General features: G+C 44.0%; 1 protein-coding gene across 2 annotated transcripts in view; it reads right to left on the reverse strand.

The window, feature by feature from the left end:
• Positions 1–27,280, reverse strand: part of LOC139269021 (protein phosphatase Slingshot homolog 1-like) — a 138,068-nt gene that overhangs the window by 99,682 nt on the left and 11,106 nt on the right. For both annotated transcript variants that reach the window (XM_070887958.1, XM_070887959.1), the window contains exon 2: positions 23,571–23,608. In XM_070887958.1, the coding sequence (XP_070744059.1) occupies positions 23,571–23,608 (38 nt within the window). The remainder of the gene's footprint in view (positions 1–23,570; positions 23,609–27,280) is intronic.

The raw sequence follows: 27,280 nt of genomic DNA on the forward strand, positions 1-27,280 counted from the left end.
GACTGGGTGATGTGTAATGAGAAGGGATTAATTAGCAATCTTGTTGTGAGAGGCCCTTTGTGGAAAAGTGACCATAATATGGTAAAATTCCTTATTAAGATGGAGTGACAACATTAATTCGGAAACTAGGGTCCTGAACTTAAGGAAGGGTAACTTCCACGGTATGAGGTGTGAATTGGCTAGAATAGACTGGCAGAGGATACTTAAAGGGTTGATGGTGGATAAGCAATGGCAAACATTTAAAGATCACATGGATGAACTTCAGCAATTGTAAATCCCTGTCTGGAGTAAAAATAAAACTGGGAAGGTGGCTCAACCCATGGCTAACAAGGGAAATCAAGGATAGTGTTAAAACCAAGGAAGAGGCATATAAATTGGCTAGAAAAAGCAACAAACCTGAGGACTGGGAGGAATTTAGAATTCAACAGAGGACGACTAAGGGTTTAATTAAAAAGGGGAAAATAGAGTACGAGAAGAAGCTTGCAGGGAACATAAAGGCGGACTGCAAAAGCTTCTATAAATATATGAAGAGAAAAAGATTAGTAAAGACAAACATAGGTCCCTTACAATCGGATTCGGATGAATTTATAATGGGGAACAAAGAAATGGCAGACCAATTGAACCAATACTTCGGTTCTGTCTTCACAAAGGAAGATACAAATAACCTTCCGGATGTACGAAGGGACAGTGGGTCTAGTGAGAATGAGGAACTGAAAGATATCCTTATTGGACAGAAAATTGTGTTTGGGAAATTGATGGGATTAAAGGCCAATAAATCCCCGGGTGCTGATAGTCTGCATCCCAGCGTACTTAAGGAAGTGGCCCTAGAAATAGTGGATGCATTGGTGATCATTTTCCAACAATCTATCGACTCTGGATCAGTTCCTATGGACTGGAGGGGAGCTAATGTAACACCACTTTTTAAAAAAGGAGTGAGAGAGAAAGCGGGTAATTATAGACCGGTTAGCCTGACATCAGTAGTGGGGAAAATGTTGGAATCAATCATTACGAAATAGCAGTCCATTTGGAAAGCAGTGACAGGATCGGACCGAGTCAGCATGGATTTATGAAAGGGAAATCATGCTTGACAAATCTTCTGGAATTTTTTGAGGATGTAACTAGTAGAGTGGACAAGGGAGAACCAGTGCATGTGGTGCATTTGGATTTTCAAAAGGCTTTTGACAAGGTCCCGCACAAGAGATTGGTGTACAAAATCAATGTGCATGGTATTGGGGGTAATGTACTGACGTGGAAAGAGAACTGGCTGGCAGACAGGAAGCAGAGAGTAGGGATAAACGGGTCCTTTTCAGAATGGTAGGCAGTTACTAGTGCGGTGCCACAGGGCTCAGTGCTGGGACCCCAGCTCTTTACAATATACATTAACGATTTGGATGAAGGAATAGAGTGCAATATATCTCCAAGTTTGCGGATGACACTAAACTGGGTGGCGGTGTGAGCTGTGACGAGGATGCTAAGAGGCTGCAGGGTGACTTGGACAGATTAGGTGAGTGGGCAAATACATGGCAAATGCAGTATAATGTGGATAAATGTGAGGTTATCCATTTTGGGGGCAAAAACACGAAGGCAGAATATTATCTGAATGGCGGCAGACTAGAAAAAGGGGAGGTGCAACGAGACCTGGGTGTCATGGTTCATCAGTCACAAAGTGGGCACGCAGGTACAGCAGGCAGTAAAGAAGGCAAATAGTATGTTGGCCTTCATAGCTAGGGGATTTGAATATAGGAGTAGGGAGGTTTTACTGCAGTTGTACAGGGCCTTAGTGAAGCCTCACCTGGAATATTATGTTCAGTTTTGGTCTCCTAGTCTGAGGAAGGACGTTCTTGCTATTGAGGGAGTGCAGCGAAGGTTCACCAGACTGATTCCAGGGATGGCTGGACTGTCATATGAGGAGAGACTGGATCAACTGGGCCTTTATTCGCTGGCATTCAGAAGGATGAGAGGGAATCTCATAGAAACATATAAGATTCTGACAGGACTGGACAAGTTAGATGCGGGAAGAATGTTCCCGATGTTGGGGAAGTCCAGAACCAGAGGACATAGTCTTAAGATAAGGGGTAGGCCATTTAGGACTGAGATGAGGAGAAACTTCTTCACTCAGATAGTTGTTGACCTGTGGAATTCCCTGCCGCAGAGAGTTGTTGATGCCAGTTCATTGGATATATTCAAGAGGGAGTTAGATATGGCCCTTACGGTTAAGGGGATCAAGGGGAATGGAGAGAAAGCAGGAAAGGAGTACTGAAGAAATGATCAGCCATGATCTTATTGAATGGCGGTGCAGGCTTGAAGGGCCGAATGGCCTACTCCTGCACCTATTTTCCATGTTTCTATGATCAGTAAGTTTATTTAATTTGAAGAATTTGGATTCAAAAGTAAAATCATTTATTACACTGTCAATTGATATTTTTGTTCATCATCATCGGCAGTCCCTCGAAATCCACTCCAAGTGAGTTCTCAGGTGACTGAACAGTCCAATACGGGAATTACAGTCTCTGTCACAGGTGGGACAGACCGTCGTTGAAGGAAAGGGTGGGTGGGGAGTCTGGTTTGCCGCACGCTCCTTCCGCTGCCTGCGCTTGCTTTCTGCACGCTCTCGGCGACGAGACTCAAGGTGCTCAGCGCCATCCTGGATGCTCTTCCTCCACTTAGGATGGTCTTTGGCCAGGGACTCCCAGATGTCGCTGGGGATGTTGCACTTTATCAAGGAGGCTTTGAGGGTGTCCTTGAAACGTTTCCTCTGCCCACCTGAGGCTCGCTTGCCATGTCGGAGTTCCGAGTAGAGCGCTTGCTTTGGGAGTCTTGTGTCAGGCATGCGAACAATGTGGCCTGCCCAACGGAGCTGGTCGATGCTTCGATACTGGGGATGTTGGCCTGATGTCCACATTCCAGTTCACTAATAAGTAATGCTACATCTCGATTTTGCAGCATGATTTACGATGCATTGTACTTTGATAAACAAGGCCGGTTGGTACAGCAATGTACTGGTTGCAGCTTATTTCTGTAACTTATGCCATAGTGAACAAAAACCATATACCTGGGTGAATTATGCAGAGGATTAACTCAGGAGCCTGTAATTAGGTTCCCCATTCAAAATTTCTCTCAGACTTTCACAATAGGATGCTGTCATAAAAACTCCTTCACAAACATTGGTTGCCAGTCCTCTTATCAACAGAATAGACAAAACTCCCTATGGAAGAACAAGGAACCAAGCGGAATTCTTAAAAGAACCAATAATAAAGAAGCCAGACACCATCCTGGATAAAGCAGTCCGCTTGACTGGTACTCTCTCCACGACCGACACATCCTGTGGCTGCAAGATACACTGCAACAACTCGCCAAGGGGTCTTCGACAGCACCTCACAAACCAGCGACCTCTACCACCTCGAAGAACAAGTGCAGTAAGTGCACGGGAACAGCAACACCTCCAAGTCACATACCATCCTGACTTGGAAATACATTGGCATTCCTTCATAGTTGTTGGGTCAAAATCCTAGAACTCCCTACCTAACAGCACTGTGGAAGAACCTTCACCTCACGGATTGCAGCGGTTCACCATGACCCCCCTGAAATGGCCTAGCATGCCACCCAGTTGTAACAAACCACTATGAAAAACACACCACATGGACGACAGTGGTTCATGAAGGTGGCTCATCTTCTCAAGGGCAATAAATGCTGGCCTTGCCAGTGATGCCCACATCCCGTGAATGAATTAAAAAAAAATGAAGGATGCTACAAGTATTTCAGCACAGTGCTTACTATATAATCCTTCTCCCCTTTCATCCTGGTTCATATGCAGGACAAGGGCTAGGAAGTCCTGAACCAAGCCAAGGACACTGCGTGCTGAATGCAGGAAGTTCTGCATTTCATATAAATGATCTATAGTCAACAAGCATTCTAACCAAGGCACATGCAGCGACACATCCCAATTAAAGTGGCCCAGTTAGAGGGACTTCAGTGTTTCAACACAAAGTCACCAGTGACAGATGCATCAACAGAAAGGGACCCAACTAAGGGGAGCTGTGAGAAACAAACCTCAAAACATTTGTTCATGTGGGCGTCGCTGGCAAGGTTAAGAACTAGTGCAATTCAGTATATTCTGTTGGTTGATGGGAGAGTCGTATTGCTGATGATCACAACGAATGCATTGCAGAGAAAAGGGAAGAGAATAAGAAATTCTAGAGGGGTCAGAAAACTCAATTACACTGTCAAACTTAAGGTGTTTTTCCAAGGTTAGGATGGCAGATATTAAAAAGCTTACTGTTTGAAAAGAAATTTGGCCAAATTTCAGTACAAGATCTCAGAGGAAACACTGAACCAGTTAAAAGTACAATAATATTCAACGGAATTACATATAACAAGTGCTAATTCAATTGAAATATTGTTCAAGATAAACCAGATTTTTAACTAAGATGGTGGAACCTGCCAGATCCTGTTCCTACATCTAATCCCTACATGACACAATGGGTTAATGTTTTTAGAATTTTTTAGCTAATCCAAAAATGCTGGGAAGTTTTCAAAGGCTTGTTAACAAAATGCCCTGATCAATCGGTTTTAAGTCGCACAGGCACAGCTCTAGGAGCGTGATTGTATTGCTGAACTGAAATGTGTAGGCTTGGCTGGCATGAGGTTCAGAAGAAAACTACTTTAAATCGTGTCTTTATTAGTCACCGATCAAGTTCATTCTCCTCACAACCAGAAATTAAATAAAAGAGCCTGATTCAAACTTTACATTACAATAAAGGTCAATTAATACTGCTTCAATACACTAAATGGATTAGATTTTATTTTTAGAAAAGAAAAGCACTCAGTGGGCTAACAACTTTGGATGACGTGAATATTCTGTCTGAATTGCTCAAAATACAAAATAATTGGCAATTAGAAAATATTTAAAACTTTCATCCTAAGGAATTTCACTATATATAAGTTACCTTAATAACCATAAATGGAAGTTCTGAATGTTTCAGTAGAAAGGAATACAAGGGAAAATATCGGCCATTCATATCCCAAATAAATTTGGCGCAAGCAAAATGCCAAAATTGATATACACTTAAGACCACAAGATAAGTACAGATGAAGACATTTTTCATCCCATTTAAGCTCATCGATCCAGCAAGACCCTACAGCCTCCCCATAGCAAACAAAGATTTCTGAAATGATTCCAGGATCTTTGCTTTCACTACTCTCCATGGAAGTCCATTCTATGTGTTAAATCACCCTTTGTGTGAATAACTTCCAGATTCCTAAATTTACCTTTCACTAATTGAAACCCATGTCCGCTTGTCCTATACTCAAATATGATAATAGACACTGTTGTTGAGCATGTGATCCCACATTTGAACACTATGTGCAAGTGTACTTTAATCTTTTTGTTGGTAAAATGGCAAGATGAAAAGCAGTGTGTGCGAGTGTTTTTTGATCGCAGAGTTTTTTTGTCGACAAAAAAACCGCTATGATTTCTCGGGGGAAGATTCAGAAAAAAAGGGAACAAATCCGCCCGGCGAGAAAAATCGAATTAACCGTGAATTTTCTGCAACTTTTCTCCGAGGCCGATACCGCTGCGAGTTGGGCCTAGGGAGGGGGAAGAAAAAAAACACACAAAAAATCTTTCCAAAAAACAAAAAAACCCGCAAAACATTCACAAGACCCTTTTCTAGCAAATCGCTGCAAAAGAATTTTAAAATAAACTTTAACTTATCTTTTTTGTAGGTTTCCATACCTACCGCCGTTTCCAAGGGCTGCACCGACACGTTTTTCCTCTGCGTTTTTTTCTGACCCTATCTACAGGTCACCGCTGTGGCCAAACTTGGGCAAAAGCGCTTTTTCCAGTCTTGCACGCCGGCTGTCTGCTCCCCAGTGGTATTTCAAAACCTGCCGCTGGAAGACTTCAGGGAATTTCCTGCCGCACCGTTTTCAACCCAAAACAGTGAAATACCACCAAAAAACACGGTGGACGGTTGCTGAATTTACAGCCCATGGTGTTTTTTTTTACAAAAATTAGTGCATGTGGCTAAAACTAGCCAAGCATACAGCTTTGGCTACTCGGCAATTTCCTTTGGAAAACACTGATCTAACATTACTTATCAGCCTCGGTGCTCTTCTCTGATCTGCCCCTAGGGCCTGAATGTTTCCTTTGTGTCTCAGTAACCAGAACTGGAGACAATAATCAAGGTGTGGTTCAGCATGACTTTTTGTCTTAATTACAATCCATAGTTTCGTATGAGGATTTCAGCAGCAGATGGGCCGAGGTAGGAGCAAGGCAGGTGATGTTACGGAGGTGGAAGTAAGAACATAAGAACATAAGAATTAGGAACAGGAGTAGGCCATCTAGCCCCTCGAGCCTGCTCCACCATTCAAAAAGATCATGGCTGATCTGGCCGTGGACTCAGCTCCACTTACCTTCCCGCTCCCCATAGCCCTTAATTGCCTTATTGGTTAAAAATCTATCTATCTGTGATTTGAATACATTCAATGAGCTAGCCTCAACTGCTTCCTTGGGCAGAGAATTCCACAGATTCACAACCCTCTGGGAGAAAAAATTCCTTCTCAACTCGGTTTTAAATTGACTCCCCCGTATTTTGAGGCTGTGCCCCCTAGTTCAAGTCTCCCCGACCAGTGGAAACAACCTCTCTGCCTCCATCTTGTCTATCCCTTTCATTATTTTAAATGTTTCTATAAGATCACCCCTCATCCTTCTGAACTCCAACGAGTAAAGACCCAGTCTACTCAATCTATCATCATAAGGTAGCCCCCTCATCTCCGGAATCAGCCTAGTGAATGGTCTCTGTATCCCCTCCAAGGCTAGTATATCCTTCCTTAAGTAAGGTGACCAAAACTGCATGCAGTACTCCATTTGCGACCTCACCAATACCCTGTACAGTTGCAGCAGGACCTCCCTGCACATTTGTACTCCATCCCTCTCGCAATGAAGCCAACATTCCATTCGCCTTCCTGATTATCTGCTGCACCTGCTGTGCATGAAACATCCAAACAAGGACCCCCAAGGTCCCTCTGCACCACAGCATGTTGTAATTTCTTCCCATTCAAATAATATTCCCTTTTACTGTTTTTTTTCCCCCAAGGTGGATGACCTCACATTTTCCAACATTGTATTCCATCTGCCAAACCTTAGCCCATTCGCTTAACCTATCTAAATCTCTTTGCAGCCTCTGTGTCCTCTACACAACCCGCTTTCCCATTAAGCTTTGTGTCATCTGCAAATTTTGTTACACTACACTCTGTCCCCTTTTCCAGGTCATCTATGTATATTGTAAACAGTTGTGGTCCCAGCACCGATCCCTGTGGCACATCACTAACCACCGATTTCCAACCCGAAAAGGACCCATTTATCCCGACTCTCTGCTTTCTGTTAGCCAGCCAATTCTCTATCCATGCTAATACATTTCCTCTGACTCCGCATACCTTTATCTTCTGCAGTAACCTTTTGTGTGGTACCTTATCGAATGCCTTTTGGAAATCTAAATACACCACATCCATCGGTACAGCTCTATCCACCATGCTCGTTATATCCTCAAAGAATTCCAGTAAGTTAGTTAAACATGATTTCCCCTTCATGAATCCATGCTACGTCTGCTTGATTGCACTATTCCTATCTAGATGTCCCGCTACTTCTTCCTTAATCATAGCTTCAAGCATTTTCCCTACTACAGATGTTAAACTAACCGGCCTATAGTTACCTGCCTTTTGTCTGCCCCCTTTTTTTTTTAAAAACAGAGGCGTTACATTAGCTGCTTTCCAATCCGCTGGTACCTCCCCGGAATCCAGAGAATTTTGGTAGATTATAACGAATGCATCTGCTATAACTTCCGCCATCTCTTTGAATACCCTGGGATGCATTTCATCAGGACCAGGGGACTTGTCTACCTTGAGTCCCATTAGCCTATCCAGCATTACCTCCCTAGTGATAGTGATTGTCTCAATGTCCGCCCTTCCCACATTCCCGTGACCAGCAATTTTTGGCATGGTTTTTGTGTCTTCCACTGTGAAGACCGAAGCAAAATAATTGTTTAAGGTCTCAGCCATTTCCACATTTCCCATTATTAAATCCCCCTTTGGCTTTGTGATAGAGAGCATATGCGGTTAAAAGCTCAGCTCTGGTCAAATAGGATGCCAAGATTTTGAACAATCTCATTTAACCTCAGACAGTGATCAGGAAGACGGGTGAAATTGGTGGCAAGGGCGAAGACAATGGCTTTGATCTTTCTGGTATTTAGATGGAAGAAATTACTGTTTATCCAATACTGAATATCGGACAAGCACTGATCAGGAATGTCTCAAAATTATTCCCTGGTCTTTCCACAGCAGCCAGTGTCAAAGCAGTGAATGACAGACCATAACTTTAGTATTTCCGCATTTAGATGAGCATGTGCTAAACCCTGAAGTTGCGGTCAGTTCCAAAGGGGTAATAACAGCAAACACTATTCATTCACTGTTATTACCCACCCCAAATTCCGGGCCACTGAGAACAATAAAATTGCTTTCATGTCAAAAATTGTACAACAAAATACTTCCCCATTTTTTCCAGACTTTGGCACGCATTGCGGAAAAACATGGGATAATTGTTTTTGCAGAATAATATTTTCAGAAAACAATCGCGTGGAAAATATTTCCTCATCCAATACAAAGACCTAAAATCCCAGAGGGTTAGGGGTAAGTAACATTTCCAGTATTCAATTTTTTAAACCAGGGTAGAAATCTTCCAGCACCCCTACATTAGACAGAAAGCCAAGTCAGGATATGGAGTCCTTGCTAGGATGTGACTCAGCAACCTGTTTCCTGCAAGAACAAGGGTCATCAAATGCAGTCATCAACAGCCTGGCTTAACTCAGTGTTCTCGCTCAGGTCAACATCGAAGCACTGACCACGTTCAACCAGTTCTGTTGGGTGGGCCACATCGTGCGCATGCCCAACACGAGACTCCGTAAGCAAGCGCACTACTCGGAACTCCTACACGGCAAGCGAGCCCCAGATGGGTAGAGGAAAGGTTTTGAGGACACCCTCAAAGCATCCTTGATAAAGTGCAACATCCCCACCGGCACCTAGGAATCTCTGGCCCAAGGCCGCCCAAAATGGAGGAATAGCATCCGGGAGGGTGCTGAGCACCTCCAGTCTCATCGTCGAGAGCATGCAGAAATCAAGCGCAGACAGCGGAATGAGCGTGCGGCAATCCAGGCTCCCCACCCACCCTTTCCTTCAACCCCACCTGTGACAGAGACTGCACTGCAATTCCCGCATTGGACTGTACAGCCACTTGAGAACTCACTTTTAGACTGGAAGCAAGTCTTATTCAATTTCGAGGGACTGCCTATAATGATGATGGCTTACCTCAGCTGTCTTTCATTTATCTGTTAGAATTCTGACCCATCACCACACATTTTAAAAAAAACAACGGGTTCCCTGTTGATGTAGTCTTCAAAGTTTTTCAAAAAATCGTTAGTTTACATCTTAAATGCTTTTACAAGAATGAGGTTACTTCCCGCTTCTAATGAACAATTCCATTACACATCATCTGTCGGAAGCAGCACCTATCTGAACTCCAGAGCCAACGTTGGCCCAATTTAAGAGTTCACTAGCATTTTTTACTGGTAAAAACCAGTGCCTCTTTCCATATGTGAAATAACTTTCTGTATGTGCATAGCTGCTCTGCTAACCTCATTTTTGGGGGTTGCCTGGCAAGTGGATACAGAAACAACCTTACAGGTCAGTGTCTTTCACGATTTTGGCATGAAGCCTAAAAGTAATTTAAGGCTTATGTTTTTAGTGCACATGCCTAGCAACTCTATCAAAGGGCATCACAGTTTAGTATACTTTTGCTTAATGCCCTTCCAAAGTATGAACTAATTTGAAACATTTGACATGAAGTATAATTATTTTACAGTAAACTGAATGTTAAAGGGGCAGTGCTATCTGGATAAATCATTGAAAGTTGGCATGCAGGTACAGTAGTCGGGGAAGGTGGCAAATGGCATGTTGGCCTTCATAGCTAGAGGATTTGAGTATAGGAGCAGGGAGGTCTTACTGCAGTCCTCACCTGGAATATTGTGTTCAGTTTTGGTCTCCTAATCTGAGGAAAGACATTCTTGCTATTGAGAGTGTGCAGCGAAGGTTCACAAGACTGATTCCCGGGATGGCAGGACTGACATATGAGGAGACTCGGGATCAACTGGGCCTGTATTTACTGGAGTTTAGAAGGATGAGAGGGGATCTCATAGAAACATATAAAATTCTGATGGGACTGGACAGGTTAGATGCAGGAAGAATGTTCCCAATGTTGGGGAAGTCCAGAACCAGGGGTCACAGTCCAAGGATAAGGGGTAAGCCATTTAGGACCGAGATGAGGAGAAACTTCTTCACTCAGAGAATTGTGAACCTGTAGAATTCTCTACCGCAGAGAGTTGTTGATGACAGTTCGTTAGATATAGTCAAGAGGGAGTTAAATATGGCCCTTACGGCTAAAGGGATCAAGGGATATGGAGAGAAAGCAGGAAAGGGGTACGGAGGTGAATGATCAGCCATGATCTTATTGAATGGTGGTGCAGGCTCGAAGGGCTGAATTGCCTGCACCTGCACCTATTTTCTATGTTTCTATGTTTGCACAATATTTTACCTCGTCGATATAAAAAAATATATGATCAGCTATATCTCTGCATTTCAATTCACCCTGCTACTGCTATTTCTCAGTCTTAATTCTAAAAATTCCCATTGAAAAAACATTTGCAGTGCAATAGAAATAAAGTCTTCTGCAGCACAAAGTAATTGTAGCAATGAACATAGTGATGCAAACTCTGCTTGGTTGTTCCAGGAATCCCCATCCCTTTACAAATCAACCCAATAATGATGCTTTATAGATTGGCCAAGAAGCCCAGATGTGATAAATTGCATTTCTAATTAGTAAATAACTGATGAGTAAGAGACAATCATTGGGCATGTGATCTCAAAGCTCATTCACACAGCGTATGCATGTGTATTTTAATCATTTTGTGCGTTTGCTGGCAAAACGGTAAGACGAAAGCAGAGTGTAAAAATGTTTTTGATTGTTGTGAGCTACTGAATTTTTAAGTAAATATACATGAGAACTAAACTGTGCACATGTATGCAAGGCATTTTCTACTAAAATTAGTGCAGGTGACTAGAATGGTGTTGCCGTAGCCACACCGGTCAGCGATTTCTATTGGACAACACTGCACTAAACGGGTCTGCTGTGCATCTATCCCCACCCAGTGGCCAATAGAAGAAATGCATTAAAAATTCCACACAATTATGGGAAAGGGTGCAAAATACCAGAAGAGAAGATACAAGTGGCTAGAATATCGGGTTTTAGTGATTTCTCCTATTTTCGGGTGATAATTGCAGCGAAATTTTTTGGGGGCGATAATTGTGGCCAAATTTTTTTTAAACTGCTTGGTTACCGTTACCGCCACAGCTCGCAAAATTCGGCAAACAGTCAAGAACGTTAGTGATAATGATAAATCCAGCATTGCACAACTGAATTTGCGAGCGAAAAAAAAAAATCAGACCTTCTAGCATGCGCGAATGATTCTTTTCCAATTTTTTTTCTTCTTCCTGTGCTTCTGGTCAGCTGTCAGGGAGCACCCATGCATGCGTAGGACACCGAGGGCTGAATCAGCCATTTTTAGATTTAATTCACGATGGAAGGAGATGGGAGCAGGCAGAGAGCCAGAAAGTTCAGCAGTGAGGCAAAATGAGGCCCTTGTCACTGCTGTTGAAAGGAAATGGGCAGCATTAAACAGGAGGGGTCCAAGTAAGCCCCTCCCAGCCGTTTTTAATAGAATTTGGAGCACCATATCTGAGGATGTATTCTATACCGACGCTATCCGAAGGACCCACACACAGTGCCGCAAGAGGTTTAATGACCTTTGCAAGGTCGTTAGAGTAAATATTTTTATTGATGCACTCCTTCATTACTTAAATTATAAATCTGACACACTATTTGTTCTGATGCTGTTGGTATAGGTAGGCTTAGTGTTGCACCTTATTTGCCATGAATGATCTTTATACAATATAAAGATTGCTTTCTGAGATCTTAGATGTTTCTGCACTTCAATGTCTTCCTCATGAACCATGTGTAACTTCCAGGGCCATTAAACAGAGGACTGTCTTAAATGCACACAGTATGGTATAAGTGCTTTGGTGGCTATCTTTGTGTGTCACAAGAGCAGATGGGGCCCCTCTGGTAACCATTCCCATTGTCATCTTTGCAGGGCAAAATGTTCCACAACCACCGGGAGCAGCTGCTGACAGGCAGCGGTCCACCCCAAAGCAGGTCTCTGACAGACATCGAGGAAAGTGTGGCTTGTCTGATCGGTGCCTCAGGGAGGGCAACTGCCCGGGGGGGGGGGGGGGGGGGGGCTGAACCCTCCCCCCGTTTGATAGTGAGAGAAAGTCCTGCACACTCCCCGGGCTGGGTTGGTACAAAGTGATGATGTAGTGTCTGTGGACTAGGGTTGGGGCAATGTCGTGCAGTGTCTCTGGACTACGTATAATGGAGTAGCGGTTGTCCTTCAAATGAGCCTGTGCTATGTGACCTTACTCATGTCACCCTGCCCCCTCTCCTGCTGCTAACCACTCGTCTGTTGTTTTCTATTTCCAGATGAGGAGTCGCATGCGCCAATCCTTCAATGGAAGCCTCCACCTCCGGCAGTCATGTGGGGGGGGGGGGGGGGTGGAGAAATGAGGGCTAGGACGAGGAACTTGAAGGAGGAGCAGACAGAGCAGCCTACTCCGGGGAGGGGGAGGGCAGATGCAACCGATACCATTTTTTTCTCCGGACAGCGCCTCGTCAGAGGATAAGACATTCTTGGGCTTTCATCCATCCAATGCCCCGAGCTACAGTACGACACTTGAGTCTGCGCACAGAGGCTTTAACTCCAAATCGTCAACATCTTCACTGAGGCGTACGAAAGCATGGGCCTTAGGCTAAACATCCGTAAGACAAAGGTCCTCCACCAACCTGACCCCACCACACAGCACTGCCCCCCCCAGTCATCAAGATCCACGGTGCGGCCCTGGACAACGTAGACCACTTTGTATACCTCGCAAGCCTATTATCAGAAAGGGCAGCCATCGACGACGAGGTTCAACACCATCTCCAGTGCGCAAGAGCAGCCTTCGGCCGCCCAAGGAAGAGTGTGTTTGAAGATCAGGCCCTCAAATCTGGCATGAAGTTTATGGTCTACACGGCTGTAGTGATATCCGCCCTCCTGTATGGCTCAGAGACGTGGACCATATACAGTAGACATCTCAAATCACTGGAGAAACACCACCAACGATGTCACCGAAAGATCCTGCAAATACTTTGGGAGGTCAGACGAACCAATGTTACTGTTCTCGATCAGGCCAACATCCCCAGCATCGAAGCACTGATCACACTTGACTGGCTCCGTGGGGTGGGCCACATTATTCGCATGCTTGACACAAGACTCCCAAAGCAAGCGCTCTACTCGGAACTCCTTCACAGCAAGCAAGCCCCCAGGTGGGCAGAGGAAACGTTTCAAGGATGCCCTCAAAGCCTCCTTGATAAAGTGCAGCATCCCCATAGACACCTGGGAGTTCCTGCCCAAAGACCGCCTTAAGTGGAGGAAGAGCATCCGGGAGGGCACAGAGCACCTAGAGTCTCATCGCCGAGAGCATGCAGAAAACAAGCTCAGGCAGCGGAAGGAGCATGCGGCAAACCAGACTCCCCCCACCCACCCTTTCCTTCAACAACTGTCTGTCCCACCTGTGACAGAGACTGTAATTCCCATATTGGACTGTTCAGTCACCTGAGAACTCACTTTTGGAGTGGAAGCAAGTCTTCCTCGATTTCGAGGGACTGCCTATGATTAATGGCGGGCAACAACGCACTCCCGGATTGGAATCCCTTATGCCATCTCTCCAGAGGGTGAGTCAGCAAAGCTGGTCTGCTGACACACAGGCAGATGTACAACTGGACATGGTGGGACTGTCCAGGGAGAGGTCCAGCTCACCCAACAGCTCCTAAAAGTAGTGGGTAGGATTCTTGCAAGCATCGTGACACTTTCTGCGAACATGATGGAAGTCGGGTTGCAGATTGTCCGTGCGAGCCGCGAAACCTGCGAGCCTATCAATGCCCATGCGCAATTGATGGCCTCCATCTGTGACACTGAGGGGGGGGCCAGGCGGCGGGGAGGAGGCAGGCTGGGGATCGAGGTCGCGGGCGGGGTGGGGGGCGAAAGCGAGGGGGGTGTCGAAAGCGAGGGGGGTAAAAGACGTTCGGTGCAGGGTTGCTGTTGTTATTTGTTGCTGTTTTGTTATTTTATAAAAAAGTTTACAAATTCTGTTCAAGTCCAAATTTTATTTTAAATTTCAAAATTATGTTTAACAAGTTTGCAATGTTTATTCAATTATTTTATTCATCTTAACCATTCCTGTGTAGTGTCTCATTTGCAGAAGAGTTAGAATAGTCAACATAGTGGGAGAGAGTGGCCAAGCAACATAGAAACATAGAAAATAGGTGCAGGAGTAGGCCATTCGGCCCTTCTAGCCTGCACCACCATTCAATGAGTTCATGGCTGAACATGCAACTTCAGTACCCCATTCCTGCTTTCTCGCCATACCCCTTGATCCCCCTAGTAGTAAGGACTTTATCTAACTCCTTTTTGAATATATTTAGTGAATTGGCCTCAACAACTTTCTGTGGTAGAGAATTCCACAGGTTCACCACTCTCTGGGTGAAGAAGTTTCTCCTCATCTCGGTCCTAAATGGCTTACCCCTTATCCTTAAGACTGTGTCCCCTGGTTCTGGACTTCCCCAACATTGGGAACATTCTTCCTGCATCTAACCTGTCGAAACCCATCAGAATTTTAAACGTTTCTATGAGGTCCCCTCTCATTCTTCTGAACTCCAGTGAATAAAAGCCCAGTTGATCCAGTCTTTCTTGATAGGTCAGTCCCGCCATCCCGGGAATCAGTCTGGTGAACCTTCGCTGCACTCCCTCAATAGCAAGAATGTCCTTCCTCAGGTTAGGAGACCAAAACCGTACACAATACTCCAGGTGTGGCCTCACCAAGGCCCTGTACAACTGTAGCAACACCTCCTTGCCCCTGTACTCAAATCCCCTCGCTATGAAGGCCAACATGCCATTTGCTTTCTTAACCGCCTGCTGTACCTGCATGCCAACCTTCAATGACTGATGTACCATGACACCCAGGCCTCGTTGCACCTCCCCTTTTCCTAATCTGTCACCATTCAGATAATAGTCTGTCTCTCTGTTTTTAACCACCAAAGTGGATAACCTCACATTTATCCACATTATACTTCATCTGCCATGCATTTGCCCACTCACCTAACCTATCCAAGTCGCTCTGCAGCCTCATAGCATCCTCTTCGCAGCTCACACTGCCACCCAACTTAAGTGTCATCCGCAAATTTGGAGATACTACATTTAATCCCCTCGTCTAAATCATTAATGTACATTGTAAACAGCTGGGGCCCCAGCACAGAACCTTGCGGTACCCCACTAGTCACTGCCTGCCATTCTGAAAAATCCCCATTTACTCCTACTCTTTGCTTCCTGTCTGACAACCAGTTCACAATCCATGTCAGCACACTACCCCCAATCCCATGTGCTTTAACTTTGCACATTAATCTCTTGTGTGGGACCTTGTCGAAAGCCTGCTGAAAGTCCAAATATACCACATCAACTGGTTCTTCCTTGTCCACTCTACTGGAAACATCCTCAAAAAATTCCAGAAGATTTGTCAAGCATGATTTCCCTTTCACAAATCCATGCTGACTTGGACCTATCATGTCACCTCTTTCCAAATGCGCTGCTATGACATCCTTAATAATTGATTCCATCATTTTACCCAACCGATGTCAGGCTGACCGGTCTATAATTCCCCGTTTTCTCTCTCCCCCCTTTTTTAAAAAGTGGGGTTACATTGGCTACCCTCCACTCGATAGGAACTGATCCAGAGTCTATGGAATGTTGGAAAATGACTGTCAATGCATCCGCTATTTCCAAGGCCACCTCCTTAAGTACTCTGGGATGCAGTCCATCAGGCCCTGGGGATTTGTCGGCCTTTAATCCCATCAATTTCCCCAACACAATTTCCCGACTAATAAGGATTTCCCTCAGTTCCTCCTCCTTACTAGACCCTCTAACCCCTTTTATATCCGAAGGTTGTTAGTGTCCTCCTTAGTGAATACCGAACCAAAGTACTTGTTTAATTGGTCCACCATTACTTTGTTCCCCGTTTATGACTTCCCCTGATTCTGACTGCAGGGGACCTACGTTTGTCTTTACTAACCTTTTTCTCTTTACATATCTATAGAAACGTTTTCAATCTGTCTTAATGTTCCCTGCAAGCTTCTTCTTGTACTCCATTTTCCCTGCCCTAATCAAACCCTTTGTCCTCCTCTGCTGAGTTCTAAATTTCTCCCAGTCCCCGGGTTCACTGCTATTTCTGGCCAATTTGTATGCCACTTCCTTGGCTTTAATACTATCCCTGATTTCCCTTGATAGCCACGGTTGAGCCACCTTCCCTTTTTTATTTTTACGCCAGACAGGGATGTACAATTGTTGTAGTTCATCCATGCGGTCTTTAAATGTCTGCCATTGCCCATCCACAGTCAACCCCTTAAATATCATTCGCCAATCTATCCTAGCCAATTCACGCCTCATACCTTCAAAGTTACCCTTCTTTAAGTTCTGGACCATGGTCTCTGAATTAACGGTTTCATTCTCCATCCTAATGCAGAATTCCACCATATTATGGTCACTCTTCCCCAAGGGGCCTCGCACATCGAGATTGCTAATTAATCCTCTCTCATTACACAACACCCTGTCGAAGATGGCCTCCCCCCTCGTTGGTTCCTCGACATATTGGTCAAGAAAACCATCCCTCATGCACTCGAGAAAATCCTCCTCCACCGTCTTGCTTCCAGTTTGGTTAGCCCAATCTATGTGCATATTAAAGTCATCCATTATAACTGCTGCACCTTTATTGCATGCACCCCTAATTTCCTGTTTGATGCCCTCCCCAACATCACTACTACTGTTGAGGTCTGTACACAACTCCCACTAACGTTTTTTACCCTTTGGTGTTCTGCAGCTCTACCCATATAGATTCCACACCATCCAAGCTAATGTTCTTCCTAACTATTGCATTAATCTCCTCCTTAACCAGCAATGCTACCCCACCTCCTTTTCCTTTTATTCTATCCTTCCTGAATGTTGAATACCCCTGGATGTTGAGTTCCCAGCCCTGATCATCCTGGAGCCATATTTCTGTAATCCCAATCACATCATATTTGTTAACATCTATTTGCACAGTTAATTTATCCACCTTATTACGGATACTCCTTGCATTAAGACACAAAGCGTTCAGGCTTGTTTTTTTAACACCCTTTGTCCTTTTAGAATTTTGCTGTACATTGGCCCTTTTTGTTCTTTGCCTTGGGTTTCTCTGCCCTCCACTTTTCCTCATCTCCTTTCTGTCTTTTGCTTTTGTCTCCTTTTTGTTTCCCTCTGTCTCCCTGCATTGGTTCCCATCCCCCTGCCATATTAGTTTAATCCTCCCCAACAGCACTAGCAAACACTCCCCCGAGGACATTGGTTCCGGTCCTGCCCAGGTGCAGACCGTCCGGTTTGTACTGGTCCCACCTCCCCCAGAACCGGTTCCAATGCCCCAGGAATTTGAATCCCTCCCTGCTGCACCACTGCTCAAGCCACGTATTCATCTGCGCTATCCTGCGATTCCTACTCTGACTAGCACGTGGCACTGGTAACAATCCCGAGATTACTACTTTTGAGGTCCTACTTTTTAATTTAGCTCCTAAAATTCGTTTCGTAGGACCTCATCCCTTTTTTTTTTTTACCTATGTCGTTGATACCAATGTGCACCACGACAACTGGCTGTTCTCCCTCCCTTTTTAGAATGTCCTGCACCTGCTCCGAGACATCTTTGACCCTTGCACCAGGGAGGCAACATACCATCCTGGAATCTCGGTTGCGGCGGCAGAAATGCCCATTTATTCCCCTTACAATTGAATCCCCTATCACTATCGCTCTCCCACTCTTTTTCCTGCCCTCCTGTGCAACAGAGCCAGCCACGGTGCCATGAACTTGGCTGCTGCTGCCCTCCCCTGATGAGTCATCCCCCTCACCAGTACCCAAAGCAGTGTATCTGTTTTGCAGGGGGATGACCACAGGGGGACCCCTGCACTACCTTCCTTGCACTGCTCTTCCTGCTGGTCTTCCATTCCCTATCTGGCTGTGGACCCTTTCCCTGCAGTACGACCAACTCGCTACACGTGCTACTCACGTCATTCTCATCATCGTGGATGCTCCAGAGTGAATCCACCCTCAGCTCCAACTCCGCAACGCGGTCCGTCAGGAGCTAGAGGCGGATACACTTCCCGCACACGTAGTCGTCAGGAACACTGGTGTCGTCAAACGAGCCGTTCACTCCTCAAGCAAAGCGTTGAATTATGAGCTGCTGACGCAAGGCTTTTTGCAGTGGCGAAAGCTGCACGAGGCCTCCCGTGGTGGTGGCGGCGGCATGGGTTCTTTGGCCAGGCTCCTCATCCTCCAATCCCCTCTCCCCTGAGGTGGCCCTGCAGTCCCCATTGACAAATCCTGTCCCCTCATGATGGCTAAATTGTGTAGCATGCAGCGCACCACAATGAACTGAGAGACATGCTGAGGAGAGTATTGCAGGCAGCCTCCACAGTTGCCCTGGCATCGGAAGCACTGCTTGAGCACTCCAATTGTCTGTTCGCCGATGTGCGTTTGACTATATGGCTCTCATTAAAGCGATGATCGGCTTCTGTCTGAGGGTTCCAGAAGGGGAGTATAAGCCAGGTGGAGAGGCCGTAACCTTTGTCCCCCAGCATCCAGCTCTGGCCTTGTGGTTGACGCTCGAACAGGCATGAGACACTGCTCTCACGCAAACTGAAAGCATCATGGATGCTTCCTGGATATTGGACATTGACTGTCATAATGCGCTGAATATGGTCTCAGATGATCTGTACGGTCATGGATTGGAATCCCTTTCGGTTTCGGTAAACCTCTGGATTCAGTAAAGGTGTTCGCAGGGCGATGTGTGTAGTCAATGGCAGCAATTCGTCCAAAACCTACAGCCCTCTCATTCTGTGCCTGCTTGGTTATTGGAAAGTTAATGAAGTTCATCCTGAGTGCGTACAGTGCAGTAGTCACCTGCCAAATGCAGCAATATGTAGCATACTGCGAGATGGAGCATACGTCCCCTGCTGATGTCTGAAAGGAGCCAGAGGCATAGAAGGCAAGTGCCGCAGTCACCTTCACCTCGACGAGCAGTGCAGTACAGTGCAGTTCTGTTGCCGCTGGTAGGCTGTAGGTCTGCCTTTATGAGCTGGCATATCTCTGTGACCTCTTTTCAGAAGCAGCCTTCTAATGCACTGTGCCTCAGAGAGCTGCAGGTATGAGTGCTGTTGCCTGTAAACTCGTGGTGGGTTAGGCCTCCTCCCCATATGTCTGCGACTCTTCGAATACGCTCAAAATGCTCATCAATAAGCCTTCTTCCAGCTCGATGCTACATAGAAAAAGCAGCCAGGAATAATAGCTAACATAGTATAGCCCCCATTTTTTAAACATGTCCTTAAATATCCTTTAAAACAAACTATAAACTCGCATAAAACTTCACTGTGCAAAATGCAGCCGCCTTCTTCAAATCCTTTTATGCACTGAACTTCTGCTCTGTTTTCAAGATGGCGCCATTAACCCCGGGTGCACCCTGGGTCCGATTGAGTTTTTTTTCTGTCAGGTTCCTGGGTGGACGGTAAATCGGGTGATATCACTGAATTTTCCACCCGGGGCGATTGATGTAACCCAAACGGTGAAAACATTGGGTTGGCATTAAGTTTTAGCGCCGCCGCAAAACCACTGCCAAAATTTCCGCTCGGGCGCAAAATGTTGCACAACTTGTTTAGTGCTTAAAAAAAAAGTCGTTTTGGCACTTCACCCAGGCAAAAAAAGTCGCAAACCTGTCAAAAATCTAGCCCAAGATGTCAAATTGTCTGCATGGGATAAAAGTGTAATTTAGTGATTGGTGGAATTTACATCCATTGATTCAGGTCACCTTTCAGTATCTTGCCAAATTGACCCAAGAAATTGAGTGTGATGCTGAAGGATCTAAAAATGGCAAAATGTAATCAGCAGTCTAGGAATTAAAAACAAAAGATTCGAGATTTTAAACTGGTCAACATTCACAACACTAAATTAGAGATGCAAATAAATGTAGTCATTTGTTATATATGCTCCAAATCATGCATAAAAAATAAAAATCACTTTCTCGCACAGCACAATTAATGGAACCAGCTAAAAAAAAGTACATACATGATGGAAATAATGCTAGTTTGATAGTACAAATGGATTAGTCAATTCAGATTTTTCTTCTAGATGAACAGATAAATCTGTATGCAGATAATATGTTGCATACCAGCAAACAGAATCCCAAGTGTAAGTTAATAAGAGATTACAGAAATAAATGACAGGAACGTTGAGGTGCAAAGGTAATGACATTGTGCTGAAGGATTTATACCATAAGTATGACCATTTACCTGGTTTACATCACAAGTCTGGCAATACTGCTGAAACTGCTCGTCCTCTCCTATCCACAAAGCCATTTCAAATGTGTGCATAGCAATAAAGTTGCATAAAAAGTGACTCAATCATCAAACCTCTACTCCAGACAACATTTAATTATAATTAATTGTAGGATTTCTTTAAATTTTAAATATGCAATCCCCCATAAAACTGAGGAGAGAATCATACATCACAGAAGGAAACCCATTACTAGCAGGACTTTTATACAACTTCTCATTAAACGCAACTATTCAAACTGAATATATACAAGCTTTCTTTCAGATGATCAACCGAATAGGGGAGGCAGTGGATGTTATCTACCTGGATTTTAGGAAGACATTTGATTCTTTCCCATATAATGGGCCCAAGTTTCCACAGGATAAAAAACGGGCGCCCCTCCAGAAAAAAAACGCGCTATTCTCGAGCGCTTTGCAGCTCCTTGTCTGTTTGGCGCGGCGCCCAGGGGGGCGGAGCCTACACTCGCGCCGATTTTGTAAGTGGGAGGGGGCGGGTACTATTTAAATTAAGTTTTTTCCTGCGCATGCTCAGTGTGGAAAAAAAACATTGGCACTCGGTCATTTTTGTAGTTCTTTGTAGCTGTTTAATTTTTGAACATTTTTTAATAAAACCACATTGCCATCAGCACATCAGCACTGAGGCTTCCCTTCTCACTGTCTCCTTCCCCTCCCTCCCCTCCGCGGCAACAAGCCGCTGTCTCCTTCCCCTCCCCTCCCCTCCGCGGCAACAAGCCGCTATCTCCTTCCCCTCCCCTCCCCTCCGCGGCAACAAGCCTCTGTCTCCTTCCCCTCCCTCCCCTGCGTGGCAACAAGCCGCTGTCTCCTTCCCCTCCCTCCACGGCAACAAGCCGCTGTCTCCTTCCCCTCCCTCCCCTGCGCGGCAACAAGCCGCTGTCACCTTCCCCTCCCTCCCCTGCACGGCAACAAGCCGCTGTCTCCTTCCCCTCCCTCCCCTGCGCAGCAACAAGCCGCTGTCTCCTTCCCCTCCCTCCCCTGTGTGGCAACACGCCGCTGTCTCCTTCCCCACCCTCCCTTGCGCGGCAACAAGCCGCTGTCTCCTTCCCCTCCCTCCCCTGCGCGGCAACAAGCCGCTGTCTCCTTCCCCTCCCTCCCCTGCGCGGCAACAAACGGCGATTTCCTTCGAACGATGGCTGAAGCACTTTCACACAGGTAGGAAGATGGTTTATTTAATCTTTTCTTGGCTTAAAAATGTTTATTCAGGTTGGATTTATTTGTGTAATATTTATAGAAGTATAAAGAAAGATTGATTGTAGAATTTAATGAGTTCCCTTCCCCCCCCCCCCCCTCGTTCTGGACGCCTAATTTGTAACCTGCGCCTGATTTTTTAATGCGTAGAACAGGTTTTTTCAGTTCGACAAAAATCTTCACTTGCTCCATTCTACTTTAGTTTGGAGTACGTTTTCACTGTGGAAACTTTCAAATCAGGCGACAGTGGCCGGACGCGCCCCCTTTTGAAGAAAAAATTCTGTTCTAAAGTAGAACTGTTCTACCTCACTAGAACTGCAGAAAAAAAAATGTGGAGAATTGCGATTTCTAAGATAGTCCGTTCTCCACCAGTTGCTCCTAAAAATCAGGCGCAAATCATGTGGAAACTTGGGCCCAATATGTTACTACATAAGGTGCAAGCCCATGGGATAGATGGGGATATCGTAAAATGGATTGGCAAATGGCAAATGGTTGGTAGATAACAATAAGCAGTAGTGCACGGGCAAGTATCTGGTGGACAGCCATTTAACCAGAGAATTGCCACAAGATTCAGTGCTGGTGCCGTTGATGTTTATAATTTTTATAAATGATTTGGAGAAAGGAATTGTGTCCAAAGTTGCAGACAATATTGAATTAGGTGCAGTGGCAAATGATGAATGTCAATGCAAACAAATTCAAAAAGATCTTGACAAGCTTGATCAGCGAGGGGAGAAATGGCAGATGCAATTTAACACAGGGAAATGTAATGTTATAAGGTCTGTTAGAGGGAATGTTGATGTGAAATGTGTGTTAAGTGAGAATGTATTTGAGGAATCGGAGCAGGAGAAAGATCTTGAAGTTTTAAAACCATCAGCACAATATTCACAGGCTGCTAAAAAACAAATATAATGTTGAAAAGCACAGGAAGGGGTAAAATATACTAATACAGAGAGGACATTTTAAAACTGTCCTGGTGCGACCACATCTGAAGTGCTGTGTGCAGCTTTGGTCACCCTATTTCAAAAAGGATACACAGAGTTATTGGAGGAGGTACAGCGAAGGGCTGCACAGTTGATCCAGAATTTAAGGAAATGACGTATGAGGAAACATTGACTACCCGGAATCTTTTCTCCTTTGAAAAGAGAAGACTAAAATAGGATATGCTAGAAGTGTTTAAAATGATAAATGGTTGGATAAATTGGATGCAAGTTATCCAAGAAATATAAATTGCAACTCTTCGTCCCAAGTTAGTTCACAATTTTCTAATATTTTTACCAGTTTTTATGGGGGCTCCACAATAACATCTATTTTTCTCTGAAATTAAAAAGGAACACTGTTTTAATTATGGGTTGCGGATTTACATTCACAATCTCCTGCATGGCTGGTTTGTGAACTTAATCGATCAGGGGAAACCTGGTCGTTCCTCACCTCAAAGGGAAAGAAATCTGTAGGTTGAGTCTTCCCAGCAATTGCTAGCTGTCAATTTTTGACAAGAGTTATGAAAATAACTCTGTTGGTCAGACTACAGGTGATAGAGTGCAGAAGATGATTTGAATGATTTGAAACAAAACTTTCAAACTTATTATTTTCGGCTTAGCAACAATCTTTTGAGCATTTCTTGAAGTGAAAATTATAAGCTGCAAATATCAATACATAGAATACTATTCATATGACGAAATACAGTTCTAACATTCTGCACACTCACCTCTGTTGTAATCTACGATCTTCATCACTTCCAACTTCCTGTGAGAAAAATAAGAAAAAAAATTTACCAACTCTTGGGGACAAAGTTTGATTCATACCCTGAGATACAACAGGACTGCTCTCACTTGGGCTTATGCAAGTTCATTGTTTCTTGGAGAGGTCCAAAACAAGGGTCTTTTTAAACAAAAACCTTCTGCTACACACCTAGTTCAGTGGATAGCTCTTGATACTGATGTCCATTCAATAATTACACAGCAGAATTCAAGTGTACCAAAGCACTTCCCATTTTCCAAATGTACAGACCTCCCGCCACCAACAATGTGCCTCAGCAAGTGTACTCCCTACTACAACAGTATGATAATTTTCTATTTCCTACACTAGCGATTCTGCAGTCTCCAAATTAGATTTTTAAAACTTATGGCTAATTTTGTGCTATCAAACTAGAAACTTAGACTGAAACTGCACAAAATCATTTCACATTGGTCCCTTCAGTGGGCAGCTCTTGATACCGATGTCCATTCAATACTTAATTGAAGATAAATTGAGGCAACTTCCATCTCATCAGTCTGGATTTTGACATCACATCCAAGATGAAACACCTATGCACCACACACGGCAATTTCATCTCAAAGTTATTAATTTTGGTTCAATTACATTTTTGAAATCAGCAAAATTAAAGTCCTCACAAATGGGACAGAATTTTGAATAAATGAAAAGCACAGAGTTCTTTGTTCTGGACTGAACATTTTACATCAATATTTTACATTACATCATATGAATCGATTATGGAAATTTGATGGAAGGTTTTGTGACCCAATTATAACTCCAGGTGGATTCCCCGCTCAGGACTGAGTTAAAATTACAGTCGGGTTTCAATGATGTCATCAAGCCACAACACGCAGATGTAAAGAAGGACCCTGTTCATTCCGGGCACGATTCCTCACTGCCTGCTCAGAGCCAACAAGCCTGCTTAAAATTGCAGATGTGATAATAGCTGCTTTCAGACAGGTAAGAGCCAAGGCGATTTTAACTGCCCACCCGCCAGGTGAATGAGTAGGGTTAAAATCACCCCAAAAGATCAGCATTCAAAAGGTCGAGAAACAAAAACACCAGAGGAAATATTATTCTTCCGAGCTTGACATTAACTATTACCTACCTGATAAAATAGGGCAATATCTATATTTTATGTTTTAGATGGACAGGGCAAATCAGATTTGAAATGGCTTCAGACACTTAGGCTCCTGAAGGGCTTTTAAAATTGCTGTCAGTGGGGTGTTAGTGCTACAGGCGTCGTGTTGCTGGCTACTAACCAAATCTAAAACTGCCAGGACCAGGGACCTGGAAACCCTGGGACCAGCATGGCTCTCATGCGATGTAAAAGCAGTTTCACAGAAGATCCAATTTAAGAGTGGCTTCAGCTAGCTACACGTCTAAAGGAATCCCATTTTTTCTGCGGCAGCGATGACCAAGACGCATAACTGAATTTGAGGACAAACACCACGAATGCTGGAAGTGGGGTGAAGGTGGGAATGTTAATGCACATTAGTAGGAGTGGGATTTGAGACCAGCTTTTATCTCGGTAATGCAAATAAGAAAGGAGGATTCTAATTTGTGAAACTGGGAGCAGTCAGGCTGTGCAACTGCCAAAACTCATACAATTTGTGTGTGTTTATGGGATTGTGGAATGGATAGAGTTGTGCTAAAGCCTTTGAGCCTTTACCTTCTCATATATTCAGAGAATTATTAGAATAACTTAGAAGATATCCAAAAAAACTATTGGTATTGCTCTACATCTCTATATTTTTATATCATGTAACAGAACAAAGCAGTACAATAAGACATGGTTTACATTAGGTACCTTAATGACCATTACCAATACAGGATATTAGTGCATAGCATACTTCAGGTTTAATAGGCAAGAGAGAAAGTAGTATTGCAAGATGGCAATAACAAAGGTGTTTGTCTATTGATTGTTCACAATTAGTTTGGCCTAGTTGGCCAATGTCTAGATCATTAATCATGAGCATAAAATGCTTTTATTTTAGGGAAACCAACTCTGAGTGAACCTGTTGCAACTCTGAGGATTCTGGATGTTGCCACTTTATAGTGGGGTGAAATATGGGCTTCAAAAACTGTGCAGCTACAATCCTTTCCCAACTAGCACTTTGAATAGAGGGTGCTTTCTGTATTTTGCAAGAATGACAACTTGTTTTAAAAAAAACATATCAATCACTTCGTAGTTATGCAGCAGATTTGTGATGCTGCTGACTGGTGTGAATGGTGACCATTTCAAGGACAAGTGCACATTAAAATCCACTTGGTCAGCCGAGTAATAATTTGAAGTCATGAGGGAATATTCTAATTTCAGAAAGGCATGTTAAGACTTTTTAAAAAATTGTTTGGCAAGATGTGCCCATCATTTTATTTACTCAGCTGGAACTATTTATGCAGATCAAAATTTCAGTAATGCAAATTCACTCAAATCTTGTATACACATATTTATATGATGAAAAGCTGCAACACAAGTAAAATAATTTGAATACCAGCACGAGATACAAAAGCAAAGCTTCAATGAGAGATAGTTATCTCAGGTGTCCATAACTTATTCCAGTTTTTGATTTTATGCATTATGTGGAAGGATGTATAAATGATTCAATTATGAGATGCTGTTAGCACTGAAGATCACACTGGGCAAGTCTTTTGAAGACAACAGTGGTTTGTCACTTCAAACAAGGCAACACAGTTCATAGCAAAGGTCTGGTATTTGTGATACAAGGAAATATTCCAATCTATAATACTAAAAATGATATGCAGTGTGTACACTGACCAAGAGCAAGTGCTACTTTGTATTGCTACAGGAGCACTGCTAAGTAGCATTGGCAGCACAAATTGTTAATGCGCTGAAGGACCCAGAAGAGCAAGGAACTGTACCTGGTAATGAGACCAGTAGAAAGATCATTAGCTTGGAACCACTGAAAACTGAACAGAAAATAAAACGCAAATTTTGCATGTCTAACAACAATAATTTCAGGAAATCATGAACAGCATAATTCTATAACTCACACCATGACAAAATAATGGCCAGGCTAAATGGAGAGCTGGATAAGTTAGCAAAATAATTGGAGATACAAGTTTTCCTGGAGAAAGTAGAATGGGTAGTAAGATCAATGAAGCGATGAAAAGCATCAGGCTTGGGTAGAACGGATGGATGAAGAACTTACCAAGGTGAGGGGGGGGGGGAGGGGGAAAGAGATAAGAGTTAGAAAGGCACCTCTGGTAGTTAAAAAACGTCACTGCATCATCCAGAATGAAGTTAAATACTTCAAGTTTGGAAACTGACAGCAATGATTTATTTTCATACGTCGCTAGACAGGAAGGAGTGCAAACACTCTCGAGCTGTTGGTCTGCTAAGTGTGCCAAGGAAGATATTTGCTAGAATGTCTCAGAGTAGGAAATTGGGACAACCAGATGAAGGCCTTCAGAAGAGGAGGAGAGCGTGCTGACCAAATCTTCATGTGCAAGCAGCTGACTGAAATGGACTGTAAATATAGTGTGTATTTTGTGGACTTTAAGCGTATGATTTAGTGGGGAGAGGTAGTGCCTGGAAGTTGCTGGAGCTCAATGGAGTAGCTGGAAAAATAAACATGTTGATAAGAGAGAGGTACAGAGGAACAAAGACTTGCCTAAGAGTTGAAGAAAATATGTCAGAAT

Source organism: Pristiophorus japonicus, chromosome 8, assembly GCF_044704955.1.
Source record: "Pristiophorus japonicus isolate sPriJap1 chromosome 8, sPriJap1.hap1, whole genome shotgun sequence".
NCBI classification, from domain to species: Eukaryota; Metazoa; Chordata; class Chondrichthyes; family Pristiophoridae; genus Pristiophorus; species Pristiophorus japonicus.